General features: G+C 43.7%; 1 protein-coding gene across 1 annotated transcript in view; it reads left to right on the top strand.

Annotated features, from left to right (window-relative positions):
• The window catches only part of DNAH2 (dynein axonemal heavy chain 2), a 426,940-nt gene that overhangs the window by 254,087 nt on the left and 154,939 nt on the right, over positions 1-17,914 (top strand). The window contains exons 42-46 of the mRNA XM_089688974.1: positions 2,760-2,978; positions 5,849-5,966; positions 12,080-12,216; positions 14,039-14,176; positions 17,540-17,698. Coding sequence (XP_089545100.1) covers positions 2,760-2,978; positions 5,849-5,966; positions 12,080-12,216; positions 14,039-14,176; positions 17,540-17,698 — 771 coding nt within the window. The remainder of the gene's footprint in view (positions 1-2,759; positions 2,979-5,848; positions 5,967-12,079; positions 12,217-14,038; positions 14,177-17,539; positions 17,699-17,914) is intronic.

Here is a 17,914-nt window from a genome sequence, read left to right as displayed (position 1 = left end):
TGCCCTGCTCAGTACTCCTCTCCAGAGCTCTCAGACCTGATATGCATTTATCAGAATGCCTTGAGGGGTGGATGTCAGTCTGGAGGAATGGGTGTTCCTAGGCAGGCTGTATTTTCATACAGGAGGCCTAGATAACACCCACATGTGATGCTGAGCCTCCATGGTTCAAAGCACACTGAAATCTAATCCAGGACAGGCTGAAGACGAAAGAGCTGGATGACACTGAGCGTCCTCCAAAGAGAAAATGTGGCGGTCTCTATCTGGCTTGCTGCAGCTTCTAATACACAATGCGAGAAGCTCACAGTGTGCAGTAAAATCAGAGAAAGTCATTTCAACCTCCAGCCTTCCAGGAAAGGCTGGAGGTCAGATTTAGGCCTCATTCACACCATGTACAGCGACATGCGCTTTCTTCACGCGTTCTGCAAGGGCACAGTGTGAATGTGCCCTGTTCACACCACAACACTAGTATCACATAAAGTTTTTTGCGCAGGAATCTGCAATGTGTATAAAATCCACTGAAACGGGCATGAAAACCGACGTGAACTCGTGTCTTTGCAAGTGAAATTTGCGCGGTTTTCCCATCAGTGTTTCTGCATGTATGGTGCGAATGAGGCCTAAAGCGGTTATAAACCATTATCTACACACAGTGAAATGATTAGCATCCAGTGATACACAGAGATGAAAAAAAAATCTTTTTACATAAGTTGTACCTGTTTATCTATAGCCGTCTTTCCTCTAAATCAGTGGTTCTCAACCTGTGGGTCGCGACCCCTTTGGGGGTCGAACGACCCTTTCACAGGGGTCCCCTAAGACCATCAGAAAACACATATTTCCGATGTGTAAAGAGCAGCTACTGTGTAGAAATCAGCTGCTGTGTTGAAAGCAGCTACTCTGTTAAAAGCAGCTACTGTGTTGGAAGCAGCAGTATTGGAGGTAAAACGACACTTCATGAATTATAATTACTGGGTAAATAATTTTATGGTTGGGGGTCACCACAACATGAGGAACTGTATTAAAGGGTCACAGCATTAGGAAGGTTGAGAACCACTGCTCTAAATCCATTAAAAGTGCAGAATTTACACAGGATCTCTCAGCTCTAAAAAGCAAGGGGCGGGGAGCTGAAGTTACACTCAATAAGGAAAGTTCTGAGAACTGATTGGAGGGACACACCCTCTTCACACAGCACACAAGAACAGAGCTCAGGCTGTCAATCACAGGCTGGGCCCTCCCGTCACCAATTTTCTCTTGGTGTCAGGAAAACTTGTCAGAAGTGATTCATGCTGATAGCAGAGGAATGAGGAAGCAGACAGAAATGGCACTTAGTACCCTGGACTGTACGCTCTATAAAGCATCCAAAAAGAAAGGGTTCAGGACAGCCTCATATGCTTTTATGGAAGATAAAGCAGTGTACACATCACATCGCAGCAGTGGGAAAGCAAGATATAACATGTTTCATGCTCAAGATAGCGCTTAATCATGATTAGGAACTAGCTTAATTCCCCCAACAACTTCTATTCCCAGCACTGATCCCAATTAGTGTACTGACTATGCTATCAGCCCTTCTACTACCTGTCCTTGATTTGGACATACTTTCTGTTACAATCATTAACCCCCCTGGGGGTATTCCCGAGTGTAGCTCGGGGTAAAGTTTCAGCACCACAAGCGGTAACCCCGAGCTACACTCGGGAATACACTGCAGCGTTGCTCCGGGATCTCTCCAGCACTTACCTTGTCCTGCGCTCCTGCAATGTCCCCCCTGCAGTGTCCCCTGTAATCTCCTCCGGCCGATGCCAGCATCCGTCTTCTGGGTTCCGTTCCCTGCGACGTCGGGACGTACGGGGGACGGAACTGGCGGGAAATTTAAAAATGTCAAAAAGTGACATTCACTCAATACACTAAAATCACATAGTATAACATTCCTGTATCAAACCATTTCACATACATTTTGTCCCGAGTGCTTTGTCCGGCGCCCTGTCTGCATTTTTACTGTTCTTTCTGCCTGGAAACTGAGAAACGTCCATGGCGTCCAAAAAGCGTCCCTTTAGGTCAAAAGCGGTTTTAGACCGGCTAGAGAACAGCGATAGTAAATCAGAACCACTTGCAGAATTGAGTGATAATGATTTGTGGGGGAAATTCCTCATCAGACACTGAAAACGATTCTGCGACTGAGCTCAGCGATGTGTGAACTTGGCGCTCTATTTCACATTTCAGTGTTTTTGGTTTGATTATATTATTGAATTAAATTTATTATTATTATATTATTATTTTTTATGATTATTTATTAAATTATAATTTATGATTTCGTGTTTCAAATTATATCATCCCCGGAATGTTTGATAGACTCTTGTTCGGACAGATTTCAGTGAGTTATTCCTAAAAATTACAGCCTACAATAAAAAAACAACATATTTCCATGCAAAAAAATGTACCGCTTTGAGCACAGAAATATGGACATAATCAGACCGCTAGGGAGGTTACCAGTAAGGAGGGTTGCTGGAGGCCCCATCATAATTTTGCTAAGGGACCCACTGATCTGTAGTTACACCCCTGAGCATCAGGGATAGGTTTTACATTGAAGTACGGCTTCACACATTTTTGTTAAAGCTCCTGACTGTGAGCTAGCTATAGTCAACATCTTCCTGTATATGCCGGCCCTGTTGATAAGATTTCCCCCAGGGGGTCAAGTATATTTCATATTGTGTATAACTACAGATAGAACACTGCATGCAAGCCATTTTTCCTTTTTATTTTTGTGACAGCTCCGGGAGCAGATTGAGCAGGAACTGCGTCTATCTGGCCTCCAGATCACACCGTTCACCATTACAAAAGTCATCCAGCTGTATGAAACCAAATCCTCCCGTCACTCTTGCATGATCGTCGGTAGGACCTGCAGCGGGAAGACCACTACCTGGCGATGCCTGCAGTCAGCGCTGTCTTCTCTGCACCGCAACGGAGACACAAACTATAACCTCGTGCGGGTGAGTGACCAGCAAAGTAGACAAATAATACCCACGCTCAACTGGAGATTCAGCTTCTTGTGGCTTAGAATCAGTGCTCTGGTTGGAGTGTCTCCACACTCAGAAGAGTGGAACTGGCAGATCTTCCTCAGGGATGGTGAGGATCGAGTGCAATGGATGTAGTGACAGTTGTAGAAGCAGTCTGCCTTCTCATTCCGCATGCCGATTGAAGGAGTTTTAGATGTACGTCTTCTGTAATACAGTTTACGTGTTTTTTACTCACCTTGGCCTGGTGCCCTCCATTCTCTTCTGCTTGTCTACGAGAGATCCCCCATATCCTTGATGAGGAACTGCCAGTCCCACCCTAGGTGCTTTGTTTCTCTGGTCCATCCCTTCCTCATTCTGCTCTGTCCAAGGACGCATTGACTGCTTCTCCAACTGTCACTACATCCATTGCACTCTACAACTGACACTACATCCATTGCACTCTACAACTGTCACTACATCCATTGCACTGGATCCTCACCATCCCTGACGAGGATCTGCCAATTCCATTCCATGTGCCCTGGTTCCTTGGTCTGCATCTTCCTCCTTTTGCCCATCTCATGGACATATTGACTCTTTGACCACGTCACCACATTCATTGTACAGTCAGTCCTAACTTATTCCTTTAATTTAGCCAATCGTCACCATCCTATTCAATATTGTGTGAGCACTGAATTTTTTTGTTCATTGTATTAATGATCATTGCATGTACCACTGTGTGTCTCCACAGAGCAGAATGAGAAGGCAGACAGAGGAGCAGGATGGCAGTTCACTCTGATGGATGGATCGGTGACAGCACCATGACCATGGAGGTAGCCACTTGTGGACTCAGCGGCTGGCCATGCTGCTGTCACCGATCCATCCATCAGAGTGAACTGCGATCCTGCTCCTCTGTCTGCCTTCTCATTCCGCATGCCGATTGAAGGAGTTTTAGATGTAAGTCTTCTGTAGTACAGTTTACGTGTTTTTTACTCACCTTGACCTGGCTCCCTCCATTCTCTTCTGCTTGTCTTCAAGGGATCCCCCATATCCTTGATGAGGAGCTACCAGTTCCATCCTAGGTGCTTTGTTTCTCTGGTCCATCCCTTCCTCATTCTGCTCTGTCCAAGGATGCATTGACTGCTTCTACAACTGTCACTACATCCATTGCACTCTACAACTATCACTACATCCATTGCACTCTACAACTGTCACTACATCCATTGCACTGGATCCTCACCATCCCTGATGAGGATCTGCCAGTTCCATTCCATGTGCCCTGGTTCCTTGGTCTGCATCTTCCTCCTTTTGACCATCTCATGGACATATTGACTCTTTGACCGTCACCACATCCATTGTACAGTCAGTCCTAACTTATTCCTTTAATGTAGCCAATCGTCACCATCCTATTCTATATTGTGTGAGCACTGACATTTTTTTGTTCATTGTATTGATGATCATTGCATGTACCACTGTGTGTCTCCACACTCAAATGACAAAATCCATAATAAGTTCAAGCTGGACATAAAATGCAAATCTTTGTTGGCTACATTATAAAACACAACGTGTGTCAGAATAATGAGTTCGCCTGTCACGTTAGTCTGATCAAGTTGTGTTTTAGAATGTAGCCAATAAAGATTCGTATTTTATGGATCTCACCGAGTAGCCGGCTTGAACTTACTAGTGACTAGTGATGGGCCAAACACCCCCCTGTTCAGTTCTCGGTCGAAACATCCGAACCTACAGAATGTTCGACCGCGAAATTCGAACACGAACAATTTACTGAGCTGTTTCTTAGCTCATCTGAGTATGGAGTAAGATAGCGTTCAGTTACTAAAATCCGGCATGAGATATATTATGAAGTCATGCGGTATTTTAGTAGTGAAACATTCCTTCATGTTTCATCATCAGTGGGGTTCCCTGCTGACAGTTAAATGTCAAAAGAATTGTCATCATTGCCCGACAATTAAAAAAATTTTGAAAAAACGATGTGGGGTCCCTCCTCCCATCCAAACCAAGCCCTTCGGGTCTGGTTTGGATTTTGAGGGGAACCCCCACACCACCATTTGTTTTAAAACTGGCGTGGGGATCCTCCCTAAAATCCATACCAGACCCTTATCCCAGCATGCAGGCCGGCAGGTCAGGAAAAGGGGGGGGACTAGCAAGCGCCCTCTCCCCCCAAACCATACCAGGCCACATGCCCCCATCTTTATGGGGACAAGGGCCTCTTCCCTACAACCCTGGGCTGCCGATGTAGGGGTCTGTGGGCAGGGGGGCTTATTAGAATCTGGATCCCAGATCCCCCCCATGTGAATGAGTATGCGGTACATAGCCAGGTGCATTGCTTTAACCAATCACAATGTCAGGGCGCAATGCATTGTGTGGCGCGGCGGGTAAACAGCTCGCCGAACACCCATACCGTTACTTAGGTTCAACTCGAACATGAAGCCCAACACTACTAGTGGCCAGCAAAGTTCAAAATTGCCAGCTGATTCTTTGATTTTGGTTCCTTTGGTTTCTTAAAGAGGACCCGTCATTTAAATAATATAGTTTTCAACATTAATTGGCGTAATGCAGATTATGGTATTCAAAAGAGATATGTAAGTTATAAGTTGTCTAGTCAAGTCAGTCAGATTTTTTTATGTCTTAAATGCTCCAATAGAGAGATCTGCCTGCCATAATTCCCAACTCTGTTCCTGTCCACCTGAGAGTATTGGGTGTCCCTCTCTCCGTGAGGTGTTCCCACCTGCCTTCTCTACACAGTACAGGTTTTACTGCCCCCACCATAGTTTTGCACCTTTAGAATATTATGTTTATTATTAAAGCACAGGTTCTCTTTTCCTTTGTATATGATCTCTTTTGTGTAGGAATTTCCTCTGAACCCCAAGGCTGTGTCTCTGGGAGAATTGTATGGTGAATATGATCTGACAACCAACGAGTGGACAGATGGAATCCTCTCCAGCCTTATGCGTACAGCTTGCGCAGGTACATCCACTTTTGCTAAAAACAGCAAATTATATGAATTTAAAGTTGTGGCGGGCTTTTCATAAAAGGAAGCCGTGCTTTGGGCATGCAGGGAATGTAACAGGTTCACTTTAAAGCCAGTCCCCGCAACCGCCTATACTCTTCCCACCTCCACACCAGCATATACTGTACTCTATATCTCTTCCCTTTACTCCCCCCGCCATCCTGTTAGCTGCTGCAAACAAGGAAATAAAGCCCAATGTTGTCTGCAAGCCATTCTATGCCGCTGTGTGCTGGTGCCTGAACAGCCAGTTGCCAAGGACCACTGCTTTCACATAGGGCAGTGGTTCTCAACCTGTGGGTCGCGACCCCTTTGGGGGTCGAACGACTCTTTCACAGGGGTCCCCTAAGACCATCAGAAAACACATATTTCCGATGTGTAAAGAGCAGCTACTGTGTAGAAAGCAGCTGCTGTGTTGAAAGCAGCTACTCTGTTAAAAGCAGCTACTGTGTTGAAAGCAGCTACTGTGTTGAAAGCAGCTACTGTGTTGAAAGCAGCTACTGTGTTGAAAGCAGCTACTGTGTTGAAAGCAGCTACTGTGTTGAAAGCAGCAGTATTGGAGGTAAAACGACACTCATGAATTATAATTACTGGGTAAATAATTTTATGGTTGGGGGTTCACCACAACATGAGGAACTGTATTAAAGGGTCGCGGCATTAGGAAGGTTGAGAACCACTGACATAGGGAAAGGTACATGAGGCCACATATCCAGATGTAATTTTTGTTTGCTTCTAAAGTGAATGGAGCAGTCGGGGAGCCATAGAACGATTATTATAAGCGCGTATCTATACAGAACAGGGAGGAGAAAAAGCTCCCTTAGTAAGACTTGTAAGGCACCATCATACGGCAAAACAAAATAACCCTCAAATTGTTTTCTTGTATAAAAGTATACAAAGATTATTTGAGCATAAATAATAATTAAAAAACACATTAAAAACTATTCATTTAATCCCCATGAATCAAATTATATAATTCCAGGCTCCACAATCATTGCAACAGTTCAATAAACAAAGTTCATACAATATATTATACATTTGATCTTCTCAATAGTATGCACAATGTTGCAAGACTCCAGCAGGCCAAAGCCCAATGCATTTTGCAGCCCAGAAAGCTGCTTCTTCAGGGGTGAAATACAGAGATATCACAATAAAAAGTAAACAGATTGAGCATTGCCCAGTACTTCAAATTACCATCTTCACATCCCCAACATAAGTCATTTCCCCTAATTCCCCACCAACACAAGGAACTGGCATCAGAGCACTGGAATACACGGAAGGGAGACAGGGACCGCAGGAGGTTAAGCATATCCGGAAGATGAGGCAATGAGTATTAGCCCAAAAATCCAGTATTTCATCCAGGGATTATTATAAGCAAGGTAGAGGACTACACATTAACTACTTCAACTCCGGACACTTTCATCCCCTTCCAGTCCAGGCCAATTTTCAGCACTGTCACACTTTATTTATTTCAGGTACTTACAGTGGGGATCGAAAGTTTGGGCACCCCAGCTAAAAATTTGTATTAATGTGCATAAAGAAGCCAAGGAAAGATGGAAAGATCTCCAAAAGGCATCCAATTACAGATTAGACATTCTTATAATATGTCAACAAAAGTTAGATTTTATTTCCATCATTTACACTTTCAAAATAACAGAAAACAAAAAAATGGCATCTGCAAAAGTTTGGGCACCCTGCAGAATTTATAGCATGCACTGCCCCCTTTGCAAAGCTGAGACCTGCCAGTGTCATGGATTGTTCTCAATCATCGTCTGGGAAGACCAGATGATGTCAATCTCAAAGGTTTTAAATGCCCAGACTCATCTGACCTTGCCCCAACAATCAGCACCATGGGTTCTTCTAAGCAGTTGTCTAGAAAACTGAAACTGAAAATAGTTGACGCTCACAAAGCTGGAGAAGGCTATAAGAAGATAGCAAAGCGTTTTCAGATGTCAATATCCTCTGTTCGGAATGTAATTAAGAAATGGCAGTCATCAGGAACAGTGGAAGTTAAAGCAAGATCTGGAAGACCAAGAAAAATATCAGACAGAACAGCTCGCAGGATTGTGAGAAAAACAATTCAAAACCCACGTTTGACTGCACGATCCCTCCAGAAAGATCTGGCAGACACTGGAGTTTTGGTACACTATTCCACTATAAAGAGATACTTGTATAAATATGGTCTTCATGGAAGAGTCATCAGAAGAAAACCTCTTCTACGTCCTCACCACAAAAATCATCGTTTGAACTTTGCAAATGAACATATAGACAAGCCTGATGCATTTTGGAAACAAGTTCTGTGGACCGATGAGGTTAAAATTGAACTTTTTGGCCGGAATGAGCAAAGGTACGTTTGGAGAAAAAGGGGCACAGAATTTAATGAAAAGAACCTCTGTCCAACTGTTAAGCATGGGGTTGGATCAATCATGCTTTGGGGTTGTGTTGCAGCCAGTGGCACAGGGAACATCTCACGAGTAGAAGGAAAAATGGATTCAATCAAATTTCAGCAAATTTTGGATGGTAACTTGATGCCATCTGTGAAAAAGCTGAAGTTAAAGAGAGGATGGCTTCTACAAATGGATAATGATCCTAAACACACCTTGAAATCCACGGGGGATTACATCAAGAGGCGTAAACTGAAGGTTTTGCCATGGCCTTCACAATCTCCTGACCTCAACATAATCTATGGATAGACCTTAAAAGAGCAGTGCGTGACAGACAGCCCAGAAATCTCAAAGAACTGGAAGACTTTTGTAAGGAAGAATGGGCAAAGATACCTCAAACAAGAATTGAAAGACTCTTGGCTGGCTACAAAAAGCGTTTACAAGCTGTGATACTTGCCAAAGGGGGCAGTACAAGATATTAACTCTGCAGGGTGCCCAAACTTTTGCAGACGCCATTTTTTTGTTTTCTGTTATTTTGAAAGTGTAAATGATGGAAATAAAATCTAATTTTTGTTGACATATTATAAGAATGTCTAATCTGTAATTTGATGCCTTTTGGAGATTTTTCCATCTTTCCTTGGCTTCTTTATGCACATTAATACAAATTTTTAGCTGGGGTGCCCAAACTTTCGATCCCCACTGTCTATAGCGCCGTCAATTTACGCAGCAGTTTACATATATATTATACATTCACATCAGTCCCTAACCCTCAAGGGGAGTACAATCTAAGGTTTCATACATACACATACTAGAGACAATTTAGACAGGATCCAATTCACCTACCAGCATGTCTTTGGAGTGTGGGAGGAAACCAGAGTACCCAGAGGAAACCTACACAGGCACAGGGAGAACATGCAAACTCCAGGCAGGTGGTGTTGTGGCATGGGATGTGAACCAACGACCCTAGTACTGCCAGGCGGAAGTGCTAACCATTTAGCCATTGTGCTGCCCCAATTTGACTGACAATTGCTCAGTCGTGCAACACTGTACCCAAATTACATTTTTATCATTTTTTTGAGATAGAGCTTTCTTATGGCGGTATTTGATCTTCATTGGGTTTTTTATTTTATGCTATATAAATGAAAGAATACTGAAAATGTTGAAAAAATATTATTTTTGCTTAGCTTTCGGTATAAAATTTTGCAAATAAATAATTTTTTGCTTAGGCCTAAATTTAGGCTAAAATGTATTCTGCTACAATTTTGGCATAAAAATAACCCAAAACCATGTATATTATTTAGTCTGTGTGAAAGGTATGAAAGGTGTGAAAGGAGTCAACAAACTATGAGATATATACTTGAAAAAAGATCAGTTGAGACCCTAAAATGCCAGCCGCTGGTACAATGTATGGTAGTGATCGGGATGTTGGTATGACGTATGACTGTGATCAGGATGCTGGTACAACATGTAGCAGTAATCAGGAGGCTGATATGACGTATGGCAGTAATCAGGAGGCTGGTATGACCTATGGCAGTAATCAGGAGGCTGGTATGACCTATGGCAGTAATCAGGAGGCTGGTATGACCTATGGCAGTAATCAGGAGGCTGGTATGACCTATGGCAGTAATCAGGAGGCTGGTATGACATATGGCAGTAATCAGGAGGCTGGTATGACATATGGCAGTAATCAGGAGGCTGGTATGACGTATGGCAGTAATCAGGAGACTGGTATGACCTATGGCAGTAATCAGGAGGCTGGTATGACATATGGCAGTAATCAGGAGGCTGGTATGACCTATGGCAGTAATCAGGAGGCTGGTATGACATATGGCAGTAATCAGGAGGCTGGTATGACGTATGGCAGTAATCAGGAGACTGGTATGACCTATGTCAGTAATCAGGAGGCTGGTATGACGTATGGCAGTAATCAGGAGGCTGGTATGACCTATGGCAGTAATCAGGAGGCTGGTATGACGTATGGCAGTAATCAGGAGGCTGGTATGACCTATGGCAGTAATCAGGAGGCTGGTATGACCTATGGCAGTAATCAGGAGGCTGGTATCACCTATGGCAGTAATCAGGAGGCTGATATGACGTATGGCAGTAATCAGAAGGCTGGTATGATGTATGGCAGTAATCAGGAGACTGGTATGACCTATGGCAGTAATCAGGAGGCTGGTATGACGTATGGCAGTAATCAGGAGGCTGGTATGACGTATGGCAGTAATCAGGAGGCTGGTATGACGTATGGCAGTAATCAGGAGGCTGGTATGACGTATGGCAGTAATCAGGAGGCTGGTATGACGTATGGCAGTAATCAAGAGGCTGGTATGACATATGGCAGTAATCAGGAGGCTGGTATGGCGTTGATCAGGATGTTGGCAGGAGGTATGGGGTGATCAGGACACTGGTATGGGGTGATCAGAACATTAGCATGAGGTATTGCAGTGATCAGGATGCTGGTATGTGGTGATCAGGACACTGGTATGGGATATGGCAGTGATCAGGACACTGGTATGGGGTATGGCGGTGATCAGGATGCTGGTATGGGGTATGGTGGTGATCATAATGCTGGTATGGGGTCCTGTCAGGTCTCAAAAGCAATGAAAACAGCATCTCATGGCTTGTGACTCCGTCCTCTAAGTTACAGCCCTCGTCAGACTCTTCAGGGATGTCCAGATGTATGTGTTCTTGTATATGTACTGTGGTTGGTTGGTTGCTTCCTTCAATCCTAGATAAAAGCTTAAGGGTCCCTGTTCAGGCTGTCAAGGTCTGGTGAGTTGGATGCCGTTGATCAGTGAGGGTGCAGGCTGAGGAAAGGTCCATCCAGAACCAAAGCATGCTGCAAACATAGAGGTAGCTGAGCCACCGAGTCTCCAAACAGGCATGGTCTGGATGAATCGAGCTGAGGCTGCTTTTATCTGCTTACCACTTGTGAGATGTGTGGAAGCCATGCTACCTCTTTCTATACAGCATGCTTCCCTCGATCCTTATGTAACCACAGGACTCAGCAGTGATTTAGGGGATGGCAGAAGGAACCACAGCTCATGGTGGGGGACACAGGCTCCCAACACTCCCAGAAGTGTTAAGTGAAAAGGAGAGAAGGTAGGAGTCATAGGCTGAGATCTGCCATTTTTTAAAATTTCTTTAGAGACCTGACAGGGTCTCTTTAAAATGTACTAGTCCTGATACATAGAGTGTTATGCTACACAAATAGTGGCTTTTTCCAGGACATCAACTCAGTCCCACCATCGCCTACCCCCCTACTGGTCCAGCAATACGATGGGCTGGTGGAGCCAAGTGCCTACTTCTTAGATGAAGTTAATGTGACACCTCTGGTTTTGATGCTCCTGGGATGCTCTACAAAGAAAAGGAACAGGTGCTTGGAGGTACTTCCTTTGGTATTTGAGTTCTGATTTCAGATTATTACAGCCTGAGACACAACTCAGCACTAATAGGACAAAATGGCGAGCAACTCCGTGAACTAGTATGAGAACAAATTGAGTCGTGATCTTCTGCTTTATAGCACTGATACAGCCTCATATATTACTTTTACTTCTATGTGGTTTGTTAGCTTTAGTCGGTGCAAGACATGGAAGACGGGGTTTGGAGGAGAGTTAAGAAATCAGTAAAGAGGCGCATTCCGTGTTATGCAGAGGAATGACAGCAATCTGATCTACTTAATTTTGCAGATGAGCGCCCAGATGAGAAGTGGATTGTGTTTGATGGGCCAGTTGACACTCTGTGGATAGAAAGCATGAATTCCGTCATGGATGATAATAAAGTCCTGACCCTCATCAACGGAGAGAGAATAGCCATGCCGGAACAGGTGAGCCAATCCCTTACCATCATTGTATTTACTGAAGGCTTGTGTATGTCTAGTCACTTCTGTATGCAGATTACATAGTGATCCCACCAAAGTCCTCCAGTGTAACTTTAGGGTGCGGTTGCCATCATCCCTGTTTCCGTAATAGAGAGAATTGTATCTTATTTTGTGGGATTTGTAGCCTCTCTGGTGGTATTCCCGAGTGTAGCTCGGGGTAAAGTTTCAGCACCACAAGTGGTAACCCCGAGCTACACTCGGGAATACACTGCGGCGCTGCTCCACGATCCCTCGATCACTTACCTGCTCCTGTGATGTCCCTCCTGCAATGTCCCAGGCAATGTCCTCCGGCCGATGCCGGCATCTGTCATCTGGGTTCCGTTCCCTGCGACGTCAGGACGTACGGGGGACGGAATGGCGGGAAATTTGAAATTGACAAAAAGTGACATTCACTAAATACACTAAAATCACATAGTATAACATTCCTGTATCAAACCATTTCACATACATTTTGTCCCGAGTGCTTTGTCCGGCGCCCTGCCTGCATTTTTACTGTTCTTTCTGCCTGGAAACTGAGAAACGTCCATGGCGTCCAAAAAGCGTCCCTTTAGGTCAAAAGCGGTTTTAGACCGGCTAGAGAACAGCGATAGTAAATCAGAACCACTTGCAGAATTGAGTGATAATGATTCGTGGGGGAAATTCCTCATCAGACACTGAAAACGATTCTGCGACTGAGCTCAGCGATGTGCGAACTTGGCGCTATATTTCAGATTTCAGTGTTTTTGGTTTGATTATATTATTGAATTAAATGTATTATTATTATATTATTATTTTTTAGGAATATTTATTAAATTATAATTTATGATTTCGTGTTTCAAATTTTATCCTACCCGGGATGTTTACTAGACTCTTGTTCGGACAGATTTCACTGAGTTATTCCTAAAAATTACAGGCCTACAATAAAAAAATACATATTTCCATGCAAAAAAATGTACCGCTTTGAGCACAGAAATATGGACATAATCAGACCGCTAGGGAGGTTAAGGCAACCTTAAAGTATATACAAAACAATCAATTATTTAAAAAATTAAATTTTATTTGACACATAAATACATATTGAATAAACAACACGTTTCACCAATAAACTATATCAATTTTTGCCAAATTCTGACCCTACCATCTGAATGTCGCAGCAACCAGTCTGCCCATTCTCCTCTGACCTCAACAAGGCATTTTCCTCCACACAACTGCCGCTCACTGGATATTTTCTGCTTTTCAGACCATTCTCTGTAAACCCTAGGGATGGTTGTGCGTGAAAATCCCAGTAGATCACCAGTTTTTGAAATACTCAGACCAGCCCGTCTGGCACCAACAACCATGCCACGTTCCAAGTCACTTAAATCCCCTTTCTTCCCCATTCTGATGCTCAGTTTGAACTTTAGCAAGTCATCTTCACTACGTCTAGATGCTTAAATGCATTAAGTTGCTTCCATGTGATTGGCTGATTAGCAATTTGCGTTGAACAGCTGTACCTAATAAAGTGGCTGGTGAGTGTATATAAGCCTTTTTTTTTTTTAGACAGGTACTCAGAGCAAACCTTTACTAGCGATGGACTTGTCTAATAGTTGGGCACTCAGACCAAACTTTTGCAAGCATCTAGTTTATCACAATTTTGACCTTTCAGATTGAGATTTTATACATGTAAAGCTTGTGCCATAGACAGATATTGTCTTTTACTACAGTCAGGCATGTTGCTTTGACAGGTACTCAACGGCCATTACAGCAGCTGCCTTATTGCTTACCTGTCTGTGTGTCTGTCTGTGCACAGGTCTCTCTGCTCTTTGAGGTCGCAGATCTTGCTGTCGCATCTCCAGCCACAGTGTCACGTTGCGGTATGGTATACACCGACCACACCAGCCTGGGATGGAAGCCCTATGTCCAGTCCTGGCTAGAGAAGAGGCCTAAGGTAAGATACTAGTCGGATGACTGAACCTTCTTGAATTTAGTGGATTAAGTGGTAGTTGAGAAGAGAGCATAGGAAACTGGCAGTTACAAGATGCTGTATATTCTGTGTCTTTGTGCTGTTTAACTGCAGCAGATTTGTAGCTGATAGTGGGGCATTCATGGACTGGTTTTGCATCAGCAGAGGCTGTTTATTTTCTGTAGCTAAACAGAATTTATAGCTTTTTACTTTATTGCTGCAAAACAACATGGAAATGCCTCCACTTCTTACCGTGGTGGAAATGACGGTGTACATTTGCTGCCATTTAGTCTTCACTTTGGATTGCTGTGTACACTAGCCAGAATATTTTTCAGAAGATCAGTTACATAGTTACATAGTTAGTCTGGCTGAAAAAAGACAAAAGTCCATCCCGTTCAACCATTAAAAAAAAAAAAGTTATAATCCTATACCCACAGGTGATCCAGAGGAAGGCAAAAAAACGAGCAAAGCACGATCCAATTTGCTCCTGCAGGGAAAAAAATCCTTCCTGATCCCCCGAGAGGCAATCGGATATTTCCTGGATCAACTTTACCTATAAATGTTATATCCAGTTATATTCTGTGTATCCAAGAAAGAATCCAGGACTTTCCTACAGCAATCCACTGAGCTGGGCACAACCAACTCTGGAGGGAGTCTATTCCACATTCTCACAGCTCTTACTGTGAAGAAATCTATTTTCTTCCAGATGTAAAGAGTGCCCCCTTGTCCTCTGTGATGACCTCACGGTGATTAGCTCTACACGAAGTTCACTATATGAACCACTGATGTATTTATACATTTAGATCATATCCCCCCCTTATGTATTATACATGGAGATCATATCCCCCCTTATGTATTATACATGGTGATCATATCCCCCCTTATGTATTATACATGGTGATCATATCCCCCCTTATGTATTATACATGGAGATCATATCCCCCCCTTATGTATTATACATGGTGATCATATCCCCCTTATGTATTATACATGGAGATCATATCCCCCCTTATGTATTATACATGGAGATCATATCCCCCCTTATGTATTATACATGGAGATCATATCCCCCCTTATGTATTATACATGGAGATCATATTCCCCCTTATGTATTATACATGGAGATCATATCCCCCCCCCCTTATGTATTATACATGGAGATCATATCCCCCCTTATGTATTATACATGGAGATCATATCCCCCCCTTATGTATTATACATGGAGATCATATCCCCCCTTATGTATTATACATGGAGATCATATCCCCCCCCCTTATGTATTATACATGGAGATCATATCCCCCCCCCCTTATGTATTATACATGGAGATCATATCCCCCCCCTTATGTATTATACATGGAGATCATATCCCCCCTTATGTATTATACATGGAGATCATATCCCCCCTTATGTATTATACATGGAGATCATACCCCCCTTATGTATTATACATGGAGATCATATCCCCCCTTATGTATTATACATGGAGATCATATCCCCCTTATGTATTATACATGGAGATCATATCCCCCCTTATGTATTATACATGGAGATCATACCCCCCTTATGTATTATACATGGAGATCATATCCCCCCTTATGTATTATACATGGAGATCATATCCCCCTTATGTATTATACATGGTGATCATATCCCCCTTATGTATTATACATGGAGATCACATCCCCCCCCTTATGTATTATACATGGAGATCATATCCCCCCTTATGTATTATACATGGAGATCATATCCCCCCTTATGTATTATACATGGTGATCATATCCCCCCTTATGTATTATACATGGTGATCATATCCCCCCTTATGTATTATACATGAAGATCATATCCCCCCTTATGTATTATACATGGTGATCATATCCCCCTTATGTATTATACATGGAGATCATATCCCCCCTTATGTATTACACATGGAGATCTTATCCCCTCTTATGCATTCACTATATCTCTCCCCAGACCCTGCATTCACTATATCCGCTCTCCCCGGACCACGCATTCACTATATCCGGTCTCCCCGGACCCTGCATTCACTATATCCGCTCTCCCCGGACCCTGCATTCACTATATCCGCTCTCCCTGGACCCTGCATTCACTATATCCGCTCTCCCCGGACCCTGCATTCACTATATCCGCTCTCCCCAGACCCCACATTCACTATATCTGGTCTCCCCGGACCCTGCATTCACTATATCCGCTCTCCCCAGACCCTGCATTCACTATATCCGCTCTCCCCGGACCCTGCATTCACTATATCCGCTCTCCCCAGACCCTACATTCACTATATCTGGTCTCCCCGGACCCTGCATTCACTATATCCGCTCTCCCCAGACCCTGCATTCACTATATCCGCTCTCCCCGGACTCTGCATTCACTATATCTGGTCTCCCTGGACCCTGCATTCACTATATCTGGTCTCCCCAGACCCTGCATTCACTATATCTGCTCTCCCCGGACCCTGCATTCACTATATCTGGTCTCCCCGGACCCTGCATTCACTATATCCGGTGTCCCCGGACCCTGCATTCACTATATCTGGTCTCCCCGGACCCTGCATTCACAATATCCGCTCTCCCTGGACCCTGCATTCACTATATCTGGTCTCCCTGGACCCTGCATTCACTATATCTGGTCTCCCTGGACCCTGCATTCACTATATCTGGTCTCCCTGGACCATGCATTCACTATATTTGGTCTCCCACAGTACACACAACATGGAAATACAATTATTTTAGTAAATATAAACTGGTAAATACCTTTTCTCCTCAGCAGTATATAGCAGTCTTGTGGCTTCTATCAGTGTTTGGCAGAGCACTGGTCAAAGCTTGTAGCAGGAGTTTTGATTTTGCTGTAGGAGGATGTATTACCCCTGACCCTCTGTCTGGACAGTGCTGATTGGCCCTGCACTGATCACATGCACTCTCCCAAGGGGAAAAAAAAAAAAACCTCTCTAGCAATACACACCAAACTGAGCATGTGCAGGGTTACTCCACACAATATGTCTTATCAGGAGGTAAGAAGGGGAGGATCAGAGAAGTCAGGATCAATCAGCCTTTGTACACAATGCAGAGTATTAACCCGTTAGGTTCCACAGTGAGTATAACAAGCATGCTTTACTGCATCTACAGACTGATTGTACTGTTGTGGGTTTAGTAGTGGACCTTGAAAACCAGGAGCTAATTAAGATGACACACAATTGTGGAAGAAGGAGGGACAAAGAGATTTGCTCCCAAAACAGGGCCAGTTTATACTTTTACACCCACAGTATTTATCTACAATGGTTTCGTTTTCTGTGAACTGATGTTGGGTTAGTGAAGACTGTCCATTGTACAGGTGGAAGTGGAGAGCCTCCAGCGTATGTTTGACAAATATATGGGGAAGATACTGGAGTACAAACACCAAAACTGCAAGGACCTGGTACCGCAGGAGGAGACCAGCGGGGTCATCTCCCTCTGCAAGCTGTACGAGTCATTGGCCACGCCAGAGAATGGGGTGAGTCCTCTGTAAGAGGTGAACAGTCGCGAAGGGAAAATGGAATGACTTGGCAGCAGTTTTCTTTTGGTTGTGTTTTTTTATACATTTTTCTACTGAGGTTTTGCATCTGCTTTTTTTTTCTATATGCCTTTTTGTTTCACAATAAACATTTACTATATTCTTTGCGACATATGGGCATCGGGCGTGGCTTCAGTAAAACAAAACAGGATGGCG

Source organism: Staurois parvus, unplaced genomic scaffold (genome assembly GCF_062004578.1).
Source record: "Staurois parvus isolate SC_StPar_1 unplaced genomic scaffold, SC_StPar_1.0 ptg000463l, whole genome shotgun sequence".
NCBI lineage: Eukaryota > Metazoa > Chordata > Amphibia > Anura > Ranidae > Staurois > Staurois parvus.
Note: the sequence above shows the minus strand (reverse complement) of the source record. Positions and strands in the feature narration are given on the sequence as shown.